General features: G+C 45.6%; 1 protein-coding gene across 6 annotated transcripts in view; it reads right to left on the reverse strand.

Annotated features, from left to right (window-relative positions):
• The window catches only part of MAK (male germ cell associated kinase), a 553788-nt gene that overhangs the window by 352961 nt on the left and 187868 nt on the right, over nt 1–12959 (reverse strand). For 4 of the 6 annotated variants that reach the window (XM_085607275.1, XM_085607270.1, XM_085607274.1 and 1 more), the window contains exon 5: nt 8474–8556. In XM_085607275.1, coding sequence (XP_085463401.1) covers nt 8474–8556 — 83 coding nt within the window. Of the gene's footprint in view, nt 1–8473; nt 8557–11136; nt 11217–12959 lie in introns of all 6 variants that reach the window. The other 2 variants (XM_085607273.1, XM_085607269.1) reach the window with 1 other exon arrangement.

The raw sequence follows: 12959 nt of genomic DNA on the forward strand, positions 1-12959 counted from the left end.
AGCACTGTATTTATTGTATTTATCCTATTTATGGCCTCACAGTATTTATTGTTTCACAATATTTATTGTCGTACAGTATTTATTGCCTCATAATATTTAATTGCCTGTAATGTAATGCACTTATATTTATGCCTTGATTATTTATGATCTACCTTATGTATTGAATCATTAAGACAGTATTTATTTGACGTACCCTTCCACAGAAAAAGCCTTGTGTACTGTGATTGTCTTATTATTTATTTAATCAGCAACTAAGAGAAAAGAAGATAAAGAGATATATTTTCAGTATAATTTTTAAGGTGTAGTGTCGTTTTTGGAACGGATGCAGGCATGGTTATTGTGTGGGTATTGCGTATGCTTAACACAGTGCCTGACCCCTGACCACTCGAGCCAAGCTACCACTGTGTGTGTCTGGAAAGACCCCGTTACCACCACCCTTTCCGGTGTGGGAGTTAGGTTTTTCTAACATAATTGGTGTTCAGCGGCGGGATTGAGCTGTGCCTACGTATACTCGACAATAACCGTGGGTAGTCCATAGGCCTACACCTGGAGTTTTCTCAAAGCGGCCTTCCTAATTGTGAGTTTTTGTTTTTTCCAAATTTACTCTGGTGGTGGGAGGAGGTATTATTAAAGGTGCCCCCCTGCATTGCTTCTGTAAAAACCTGTCTTCTGACCTGAGTGGGCAAAATGGAGTTTGTGCTAGAAGACCTGGAAACCTATACTGTGGCCCAACTCAGGGAGTTTTGTCAGCGGGAGGGGGTGTATTGTCCCCCAGGAGCAAAGAAGGGTGCACTCCAAACCAGCTTAAGGGCTTGGGGGGAGGCACGACGTGAAAGCAAGGCTGAGGAGGAGGACAGGGATAGAGAGCCCGACAGTGAGGGAGCTGGTTTGTACCAACCTGAGGTGGGGAACCTGTTAGCGGGGCCCAGGACACTTTCCAGGAAGGGCAGCAGTGCCTCTAGCGGTGGCTTGTCTGAAGTGGAGTTAACAGACCGGAGGGAGTCACATGGGACTTAGCAAGGCTGGAGAAGGAGAAGGAGGAACAGAGGATGGCTCATGAGCTAAGGCTGAAAGAGATAGATCTTCATATCCTAAGAGTCGGGGCACACACTGTTCCTAATGGTGGCAGCAAAGACCAAGAAAGAGAGTTCACTAGGGAACCCAAACCCTACCTGCCAAAGGACATAGTGGCTAGCTATGGTGTGGGCGACGATATTGCCAAGTGGCTAGAGGCCTATGAGGTCTCGTTAAGGGCCCATGGGGTTCCAGAGAAGTACTGGGGAGGGGGATTGTACAAGTACATGCCTCCAGCTGGTAGGGATACATTATTGGCCCTCGAGGAGGATGAGCAGACCCACTACCCCACCATGAAAGTGGCGCTCATAAGAAAGTTTGGACTAACACCCGAAAAGTACAGACAGAAGTTCCGGGGTAGTCACAAACTGGGCACACAGAATTGGGTGGACTTCCTGGACTATGCAAAGAAGGCACTAGAGGGTTGGATTCAGGGCAGTGAAGTGAGGAACTACGAGGGGTTGTTTGATTTAGTACTGAAGGAACACCTGCTCGAAAAATGTTTCCCTGAACTGCGTCAACACCTGGTGGATAGCAAGCTGACCAATCCCCGGAAGCTTGCTGAGGAGGCGGACATTTGGGCTAGTACCCGGGTGTCCACAAGGGGGACTGGAGGGGATACTCAAAAGGCCGGACAGGGCGCCCCCCAGAAGAAAGAAGGGGGGGGAAAGAAAAAGGAGTTCTCCAAAGGCCCCCAAAATAATTTCCAAGGTAAGGGAACAGGATTCACCCCTAGGGCTAACCCACCCAGAAACCCTAATCCTGGCCAGAGTCAGCAGCCAAGGGTTGTCCATTGCTTCGAGTGCGGTGGCGTTGGACACTATAAGGGAGATGCGAAGTGCCCAAAACGACCACCCCCTCCCAGTGGAGGAAAGGCCCCCGGAGTAGCTAGTGCAGTGCTCGGGGAGGAGATGCCCTTAACTAAGGGAAGGGAGTGGGCGGGTGTCACTTTAGTGTCCCTGGGAGAACGGGAGATGGTTCCTAAGATCCAGGTGCCTGCAAATACCGTAAAGTATGGGCAGTGGGTCACCATCAACGGCCAAAGAGGGGAGGCTCTGAGAGACACAGGAGCCAGTATGACTATGGTGCGTAGCCAACTGGTGTCTCCGGAGCAGGTAATTCCCGATGTACTCCACCCAGCCGCGATGGCTGACGGCAGAACAGGCCACTATCCAGTGGCCGAGGTTCCCTTTGAATGGGGGGGGGGTTGCAGGTTCACTTCGAGTTGCCGTAAGCCCTGCCGTGCCAGTCGATTGTCTACTGGGGAATGACATGGAGCACAATGCTTGGATGGAGGTGGAATACCGGACTCATACTGAGATGCTGGGTACACCTGACTGGGCCTGTGTGAGCACAAGGTCCGCGACTACCCGGAGAGGGAGTTCGTTTCGGCTGGAGCCTGGAACAAAGGCCCAGCCAGCTGCCAGTCAAGGGAAGAACCGAGGACAGGAGGAGCCTGCCTCGGCGTCCACCCCCCGTAGGACGGATAGGCCACCGGAGGTGGTGGACCAGGAGTCTGCGGTGGGGGATGTCACCGAACTGGAGGACCTACCCATCCCGGCCGAGTGGCACGTGGAGGGAGGCCCGTCCAGGGAGGAATTCTGCCAGGGCCAGAGAGAGTGCCCTACCCTTGAGGGGCTGAGGCATCAGGCCGCAGCCCAGGCAGCAGGGAACGTTGAAGGGAACTACAGTGTTTACTGGGAGGATGGCCTCCTCTACAGTGAACCCAAGGCACCCCTACATGGATCGTCACGAGCCTTGGTAGCCCCTCAGCGTTATCGAGCCTTCCTTCTGGAGTTGGCTCACAAGATCCCCTTGGCAGGACACCTGGGGCAAGACAAGACCTTCGCCCGTCTTGTCCCACACTTTTATTGGCCTCAGATGAAAGTGTCGTCCAACACCTACTGCCGGACATGTGTGTCTTGCCAAGCCAGTGGGAAAACAGGGGTGAAGCTGAAAGCTCCCCTGGAACCACTTCCTGTCGTTAGCACCCCCTTTGAAAGGGTGGGCACCGACATTGTGGGTCCGTTAGATCCACCTACTACAGCTGGTCACAGGTTTATCCTGGTTCTGGTGGATCATGCCACACGGTACCCAGAGGCAATACCTCTGAGGACCATAACAGCACCTGTTGTGGCTAGGGCCCTGATGGGAATCTTTACCCGAGTGGGTTTTCCCAAGGAAGTTGTGTCCGACAGGGGGACCAACTTCATGTCAGCGTACATGCGGGCCATGTGGAAGGAGTGTGGAGTGACCTACCGGTTCACCACTCCTTACCACCCCCAGACCAATGGTCTGGTGGAGAGGTTTAACAAAACCTTGAAAGGCATGATCAGAAGTCTGCCTGAAAGCCTGCGGAGGAAATGGGACGTCCTCCTACCCTGTCTACTCTTTTCTTACAGGGAAGTGCCACAGAAGGGAGTGGGCTTCAGCCCCTTCGAGCTTTTGTATGGGCACCCTGTACGTGGACCTCTCAACCTGGTGAGAGACGGATGGGAAAGAAATCCCAGAAAGCTTCCCCAGGATGTGGTGAGCTACATGCTGGCCTTCCAGAGCCAAATGGCTAAGTTGTGGAAGCAAGCTTCTGACAACTTGGAGGCCAGCCAAGCAGTAATGAAGGCGTGGTATGACCACAACGCTCACCCGGTGGAGTTGGAGCCTGGCCAGAAGGTGTGGGTGATCGAACCAGGAGAGCTTAGCGCCCTCCAGGATCGCTGGTCAGGACCCTTTGAGGTGTTGGAGAAGAAGGGTAAGGCTACCTACTTGGTGGATCTTAAAACCCCTCGTCAGCCCCTACGGGTGCTGCACGCCAACCGCCTCAAACCCCACCACGAGAGGCCCGAAGTCGTCTTGATGATGGTGACTGACGGAGCAGTGGACGCGGAAAGCGAGCCTCTCCCCGATTTGTTTGCGTCTCAAGAGAAGGATGGGTCGGTGGAGGGAGTGATTCTCTCCCCATCTCTAACTCCGGAACAGCAGGAGGACTGCCGCCAGGTCCTGGGACAGTACTCTTCGTTGTTCTCCTTTGTCCCGGGTAGGACTCACCTGTGCGTCCATGACGTGGACACAGGAGACAGCCCACCTGTGAAGTCCAAGATCTACCGGATGTCCGACAAGGTGAAGGCCAGCATTAACAGTGAAGTCACTAAGATGCTGGAGCTAGGAGTGATCGAACCTTCTAGCAGCCCCTGGTCCAGTCCGGTGGTGTTAGTACCAAAAGCTGCACCACCGGGTGCCCAACCGGAACGGAGGTTCTGTGTGGACTACCGGGGACTGAATTCAGTAAACAAAACTGATGCTCATCCGATCCCTAGGGCGGATGAATTGATTGACCGGCTGGGAGCTGCCCAATATCTAAGTACCTTTGACCTTACTTCTGGGTACTGGCAGATCTCTTTGACTGATGGAGCAAGGGAAAGGTCAGCCTTCTCCACGCCCAATGGCCACTACCAGTTCTGTGTGATGCCCTTTGGGCTCAAGAACGCACCTGCCACGTTTCAGCGCCTGGTAAACCAGATCCTCACCGGAATGGAGAGTTTCTCTGCTGCTTATCTGGATGACATAGCCGTCTTCAGTAACAGCTGGGAGGATCACTTGCGTCACCTGCAAGCTGTTCTCCAGGCCCTGAGACAAGCTGGATTGACGATCAAGGCCAGCAAGTGCCAGATCGGGCAGGGGTCGGTAGTGTACCTTGGACACTTGGTGGGTAGGGGAGCGGTGCAACCCCTCCAGGCGAAGATCGAGGCCATCATGGCCTGGGAACCCCCCAAGACTCAGACTGAGGTCCGAGCATTTTTGGGCCTCACCGGATACTACCGCCGCTTCGTGAAGGGACACGGTACCATCGTGGCCCCCCTCACGGAGCTTACGTCCAAGAAACAACCTCGACGGGTAGTCTGGACGGAGGCTTGTCAGCAGGCCTTTGTGAAGCTGAAGCAAGCCATGTGCGAGGCCCCGGTCTTAAGGGCCCCAGACTTTTCCAAGGAGTTCATTGTCCAGACAGATGCATCGGAACATGGCATTGGGGCAGTGTTATCGCAACTCAATGAAGAGGGTCTGGATCAACCCGTGGTCTTCCTATCCCGGAGACTACTTCCCAGGGAACAGAAGTGGAGTGCAATAGAGCGTGAAGCCTTTGCAGTGGTATGGGCTCTGAAGAAGCTGCGGCCATACCTGTTTGGCACGCACTTCCTAGTTCAGACCGACCACAGACCCCTTCGTTGGCTGATGCAGATGAAGGGGGAGAATCCCAAGTTGTTGAGGTGGTCTATCTCCCTACAGGGAATGGACTTTCAGGTGGAACATCGGCCTGGAGTGGACCACGCCAATGCAGACGGTCTCTCAAGGTATTTCCGCCTTAGTGATGAGAACTCCCAAGGGGTTGGGTAGCTCTCCCCACTTTCAGCTGGGGGGGACGCGTGTTAGACCTGTCAGCCCTTTGGGTGGTCCCTCCTCATCATTATTTATTTTGTCCCACTTTTGCCTCAAACCCTGTTAGTATTTTTCCTTTTTGGGAACCACCAGACTTTTTAGTATTGATGCGGATTCAGGGAGCCATTTTATCTACCCCTGGAACTTCTGTCTGAGGGCCTGGGGCACAAAATGGTGGCCACCTGTGACATCATCAGAACCCACTGGAACCTACTAGAACCTTCTGCAACATTCTGGAACCCTGTGACAGTTGGAGGCGGTTTGGAATGTTGGGAAGCTAAGCCAGAGTTGACAGTTGGAGCTGACAGTTGGCACCTGACTGGTGAAGAGAGAGGAGCAGAAACCTGAAGGAGGAAGGAGTGAGGCAGCAGGGGTGGAAACTTGTGCCTGGAGTGGGGTCCATAAACCCACCCTTGATACTAGTCCCTACTGACTGAGCCCAGCCTGGAGCCCTGTGTGGGAGAAAGCAAGAAAGGACCTGGACAGCAGGAACAGGCCTTAGAAGTAAAGAAAAGCAAGAATCTGACCTGTTTATTGGTTTCCCTGGAGTCCGACGTCGAGAAGCCTGAGACCTGGAGCCCGAGGTGGAGAAGCGGCGCTGACTGGAAAGCAGACGTCGTACCCGGAGCCGCCAGAGGTCGAGAGAGGGCGCCGACGGAGGTCGTGGAGAGTACCAGAGGTCGAGGAGGAAGACACCTGAGGTCAAGTGAGCGGCGTCGACGGGGGAGTGAAGTCCGCCCTCCGGAGTCGCCGGAGACCAAGGTGAAGCGTGCCGGAGGTCGGGAGTGGAGATCGCACTCCGGAGTCGCCGGAACCTGAAGAGAATCGTGCCGGAGGTCGGGAGTGGAGGTCGCACTCCGGAGCCGACGGAAGTCGACATCGAGCCAAGACAGCCCGACGTCATCGAACCGGAGGCCGACATCGAGCCGAGGCCGTCGACATCGAACCGGAGCTGCCCGAAGTCGTCATCGAACCAAGACTGCCCGACGTCATCGAATCGGAGATCGACATCGAGCCGAGGCCGCCGACATCGAACCGGAGCCGCCTATCGACGTCGTCAAGAACTGACATTGCGCCGAGGCCGCCGACATCGAACCGGAGCCGCCTCACGGCGTCGACACGACTCCAGCGGCGTCGGAGCTTCATAAAAAGGGCAGTAAGTGGAATAGAGGGCGCCTAAGGCCCTGTGGAGCCCTGTGAGACTAACCTAGGGTGCTGGAACCAGCTTGATTGTGCCAGGGGTGAGCTGAGACTAATACTGAGGGGTTGTGTAGTGTGGGAGAGCCAGATCTCTAGATTCCCCCTTTACCTACCTCAGTTTAGGCCTCAGCCTTGTCCAAGCCAGGGAGTATACCCCTCAGGCCAACCAAATCTTTACAAGCTGGGATTGGGTCAAATCAGCCCATAGTATTTTAAATGTGATCTGATTTACAAGTGTCACTGTTGGCTTTTATTATTTATTGAGAGCACTGTATTTATTGTATTTATCCTATTTATGGCCTCACAGTATTTATTGTTTCACAATATTTATTGTCGTACAGTATTTATTGCCTCATAATATTTAATTGCCTGTAATGTAATGCACTTATATTTATGCCTTGATTATTTATGATCTACCTTATGTATTGAATCATTAAGACAGTATTTATTTGACGTACCCTTCCACAGAAAAAGCCTTGTGTACTGTGATTGTCTTATTATTTATTTAATCAGCAACTAAGAGAAAAGAAGATAAAGAGATATATTTTCAGTATAATTTTTAAGGTGTAGTGTCGTTTTTGGAACGGATGCACGCATGGTTATTGTGTGGGTATTGCGTATGCTTACCACGGTGCCTGACCCCTGACCACTCGAGCCAAGCTACCACTGTGTGTGTCTGGAAAGACCCCGTTACCACCACCCTTTCCGGTGTGGGAGTGGGGTTTTTCTAACAGTAGGTAATAATAATGGATAAACAGTGCCAGTGAGAACTAGATCATTAAGAAATAATACATGATGTTAATCCCCTATTAGGAATTTGTGTGTGACAAATGATATGTTTTATTATCATCACTATCAGTGGTGTTGGGCTGCTCCTCTGATGACATACTGATGGAATTATTTCCAGGTCCAATCTGGAACTGGGAATGAAGGTTCTTGTAAGCAATATGAAGAAGCCAATATACAATAAATATTTCAGTTAGAGCTTTACACTTCCCAAAAAAGTTCAGTATGTGCTTCTTTTGACATTAGAACTTTAAAGCATGCCTGAAATTAGTCAGGGCTAAATTTCCCATATCCACACAGATGGTTCGTATATTTATTGGCAGTGTTACCATGCAGCTAATGGAAACAGAGAATGAAAGAGGTCTGCAAAACAACTTCCCAGTTCCGTTTGTCGGCTTATGTTATGACTTTAGGATCAAAAGCAAGTTTATGTTACCCTGGCAATCAATAGCCAGCCTATAAGAGTCTGGCCTACATTGCATCCGTTCACAATTAACAATTACATTTAGTTTCACCATGGTGCTCAAAATTCTGTTGTGGACGGAAGTGGTGTGCTGGTTTGATTACAACATATCCGCAGCTTTTCACATCATTATGCAATGTTTAATTGTTTTAAGGAAACTACATACAAAATAAAGGTTATAAGCAGTAATATTTTAACACTGGATGTCCAAAAACACATGTTCACAGGAGCACTGACAGTGAACATGCAACACTGTAAATAAATAGTTCACGATTAAAAATGTAAATCTAGATTCTAGTATACTGATGCTTACAAACAAATTGGTGCAAGGTTTTCAGTCAACAGGCAAAAGTCATAATGCATGATCAAAAACACTAGTTTTTACCATTAGTATTTAACCAAATTAACAGAATTGGAAAAACAACTAAAGCGCATATCTGTTAGTGAATTCCAGTATTTCACAAGTAACACAAAACAAAGGCAAATGTGTTAAGTACAGTAAGTGTTAGTAATTCTTACCATGCTTGTGCACAAAGGCCAAGCCAGAAAGTACTTGGAACGTTATGTTCCGCACTTCATTTTCTGTGAACATCTTATTTTCTCTGGCATGAAGAAGGTACACATAAGTGATGAAAAATAAAAGACAGAGGAAAAAAAAGAGATGAAGTGAAACAAACATAGAACAACAAACGGGATTACATTGGAGGTATCCGATACCATGATTTCTTTGAATGCAGTTCAGAAGTTACCTAAATACTAGCAAAATTATTTTTGTGAAAAAAGCTCTGCTCATTCAAAATGCAGTTCAAATCATACAAGTACTGCAAAATCGCACCCTGGTACTGCAAAAACACAATGTATTCATCAAACGAGGATCATGCTAAACCCAAGCAATCCCAATTCTTCTGCACAATTAAGCGATAGAGTGCTTCGACAAATGTAAAGGATCACTTCATGTGAATGAAGTAGGTAGAAATAAATGCACATCAGAAACTGGCATTGCAGATAGTTAATAGCAAAGAAGTTAGTATATTCTTTCAAGAAAGCATACAGATTAAGGTCTACATCAATCACAGACTAAAGAATTTTGATGGATGGTCCTAAATCTGGGTCTTGCTAAAGTCCTGTTTTTAAGCAAAAATATTGTTTCTGCCCAAGTGATGTTTGCCCCTAAATTAAAAGCATGGCCAGACAAAGTGACAAGACAAAAATGTAAACAAATTATGATGGAAAAGATCCGTATGAGGATAAACATGCCAAATAAATAGCTCTAACTGTTAGAATCTTATTGAGCCTCTCAATTACTACAGATAAAATACTTACATCTTTCTTATTTATGGACAGGAAAGTTCAATGAGCAAACTATGAATCCTGTTTTCAAGAAAAATTGTAATACAAGGTACAAAACACTAGCCATGCACTCTTATTATTTAAGTTTTCTCCAGTGTGGCTAGAGAAAACCATTCAGTTAAACACAATTAAAACATGGTATAGGAAGTGTGTAAGTAAAAAAAAATTGGAAGAACAAAGATATACTGGGGACACATAGGTTTGATGCCATCAAACAAAAAAAGGCTTGATGTGTTCTGTGATTGTAATAATGGAGGGCAGCCACTTATTTCAGAAAAATAAAGTGCATCAACATGCCTCAACACCAGCAGCGTATGTTTACCAAGCTTCCATGCCACTGTCAACGTCCAAAGTCTAACTAGTCCTAGTACCCTTTACCATGTCATTATCCATGAACATGAAGTAATATATGCACTCTACACTTATTTCAGTGGTACAAGTCAATTATGATTTAAGTATTAGCTTCTCTCTATTTCAAAAATAGTCCTTCCATTCCTGATTGTCACAACACTGGTCATAGTTTATATGGCCAACTCTACATAGGACTATGCTGTACTGACCTCCAAAATAAGGATGTTTGTAAAGGGATCAATGCAAGGGCTCTTTGTAGCCTCAAACACAAGAAGAAGGGATCAAGTACCTCAAAAGCTTTGCTTAATGCATTGACTTTTCTTAGATATACTTCTGTTTGTGCTGGCCACAATATCATACATGGCAGAGGGAGCAGTGAATTTATGAAAACATTTCTCTTCATCCTAATCTACCAGCTACAACCCAGCAGGGATTATGTGCGCATACAAAATTTGGGTTTATTTTTAATGGGACGAAATGCTTCAGTGTCTTACCCCTGAAATTTAGAGTTCACTATTCATTCAAGTGTACGAAAAAAGGAACTTTAAGAAAGATTTTAAAAGATATTTAAATACCACCTGCTTACCACTCCGAAGTATATACAACTTTTTATCAGTCAATATACGGTTTGGTGTTGATCACTGTGAAAAAACATACATACTCGGATGAAGCTAGGCTATGTGAGTGCTCAAAATCTTTCAATAATATACTCACACGTTGAACTACAAATGTGCATCAAATACCTGGCATGTTAGGTCACAAAACGCCACAAATTCTAATTCCAAAGAGTATGCTTAAAGATCTTATGCTAGAAGATGTGGCTGATGGCCTACAGTTCAAGTGCCCCTTTTAACCAAATGATGCAAAGCACAATCAAATCAAGCAATAAGAAACAGAACAGATCATTTTAAATGAAAAGAGCCTTTTGATATATTGTCATGTGAACATAGAAAAGATAGGGTTTCAAGAACACTCAAAATGAATAAAAATTCAATACATTACTCCGAACCATATCTGTTTATCTTTGAAACTGTATTCATTAACATGGTATCAGTGATCCTCCAAAGTATATTCCACAAAGAAAGAAAAGGTACAGTTGCAACACACAATTCCTTTTGTTGCTGTCAAATGACAATTTTCATATCCAAACAATGTAAAGATAGTCAGAACCGGTAATATGTTTGTGAAATTTATTCCAACATATTTCACAAACTATTGGTTTGTTGAACACATGTGTTGTATGCCCAAAAGCCATGTGCATAAATGACCAATTTAAAATTATAATAAATTTAGATGAACAAGTTTAATTGAATCACAAAACAGTGATGCCACAGGTAATGGAAGTTGGACCATGGGCATGACTATGGTAATGGAATGAATTAGAAGTAACAACAATGATGAGGACTTTGTATGCTCGTCTGTGAACAGTGAAACCTACACCCAGAGAGAAAAGAGCAGCTCTAATCCTCAAGAAAACCTACCGTGCTTATGAATAAATGCTAGGCCTTGTAAAATCTGAAACATAATGTTTCTGATGACTGGCTCAGGGAACAACTTATTTCTGTGAAGAAACAAACCAACAATTTTGAATAATTTGATCAATGGCTGCGGTTAATGAAACATGCTCTTTAAAGACTTAACAAAATGTATGATCTAAACAAATACAAAACACACCAACATTACATTAATTAGAATATATGACCCTATAAAAAAAGAATCCTCAACACCTGTTAAAATATTAAGAGTAGTGTAGCCTTAAGCAATAAACTAAACACACAAAAACACAGGTCTCATAAATAGCCCATATATGATTCTTCTAATTGGATTTTTAGAGTTTTTGCAAATGTACACTGTAAACATGTTTCGTAAATGATTTTGTAATGGCAGTTGTGAGACAATTTGCATGTTTTTATTTACGTTTTACCCCTTAGCTCGTTATGCTAGTCATTTATTACATATTATCAAAAACCTGAATATCCTTTGGTTCCAGGTAAAAACTCAGACATTTCAGATGCTATAATCTATTAATTTTAAGTTTTACCTTTAGTAATAACATGTATTGCCTACAGCTGAAACCCTCAAGTCTGTCTCCAAGGACCTCTTTTTATACTATTGGGCTGAGAGTCCTTTAAATTCCTCATCGGGTACAGAGATATGGCAACTGAAACAAAATTCTTAAAGGGAGTAAAAAGCTAAATTTCTAAAATAATTTACAAGTATGAAAATGGATGAAAATTAACAGGTACTGGAGAAACAGTATTCTCCCAATTTTCCTGCAGTGGGAATCTAGTAATACATTTCTGGAGTAGCCAAGTTTGTTGATCTGGCCCCACATACATTTGCCTTTCGCTGAAAAAGAAAATTATAATTTATGTTAAGGTGCATTTTTTCACAGCCTGGTAACTCACCTGTTATTTTATATGAAAGCTTTCACAGTTGCATTATAAGGTAATACAGCAAAGTAAATATTGTTCTAATGTGTTCCTAAAAAGATAAAGTTCTTAAGATTCCATGTTTCTAGCAGAGGACACACAACCTATCTTTATGGCTCAAATCTCTTTATTGGTATTTAGGTAACACATATTGTCGCCTATAACCAAAGGCTGGCAAGGAACAAACAATCTTAACCAACATGGTATCAAAATACCCAACCCCTCTTGCCCCATCCTTCCACCCCTCTGGAAGCCACCAACATACACAATCTCACAACTAAGCATATTCCGTGTTCACAAGGCATGGATCTAAGAGCTGCCATAACTCTGCGGCACCTATACTTTGCATCTGTTGATAAGTGAAGCTGTCATTGGAAATATATGCATCACTTTGAGAAGTGGACACACATTTCTTACTTCTTTCGAAAAGTGAAAAATGGTGCCTAAATCTTTTTCAAAGCATCTTCTCTTTGTTCCTCATCCCCGAGAAAACTCACAGCTCACTTATCTACTACCCAACGTCTGGTGACCGCGCTTTATTCCATAAGGCCATAATGGCATAGCAAAAGTGGCATCTCTTTACCCCTTCGAGAAAATAAGGAAAAGGTCCATTTGTTGCTTAGGCCAAGTAGTGTTTATGAGGGGAACCTATGGATTGTGGCCTTGAACAAGGTATTATTTGCTTCAAGGGCACTTGTACAATAAGAGTGCAGTTTCGGGTAATGGAATAACCAATGCATTAGAGTGCGTGATCCGCCACACCCACATAGATATGCGTCAGATTTCTAGGGATGCTGTACATGTAATTTTAGTGGTATAAGATATCAATATGTCACTAATTTTATCATTTCATGTCTCACTGCTGTGCATTT

Source organism: Triturus cristatus, chromosome 5_2, assembly GCF_964204655.1.
Source record: "Triturus cristatus chromosome 5_2, aTriCri1.1, whole genome shotgun sequence".
NCBI lineage: Eukaryota > Metazoa > Chordata > Amphibia > Caudata > Salamandridae > Triturus > Triturus cristatus.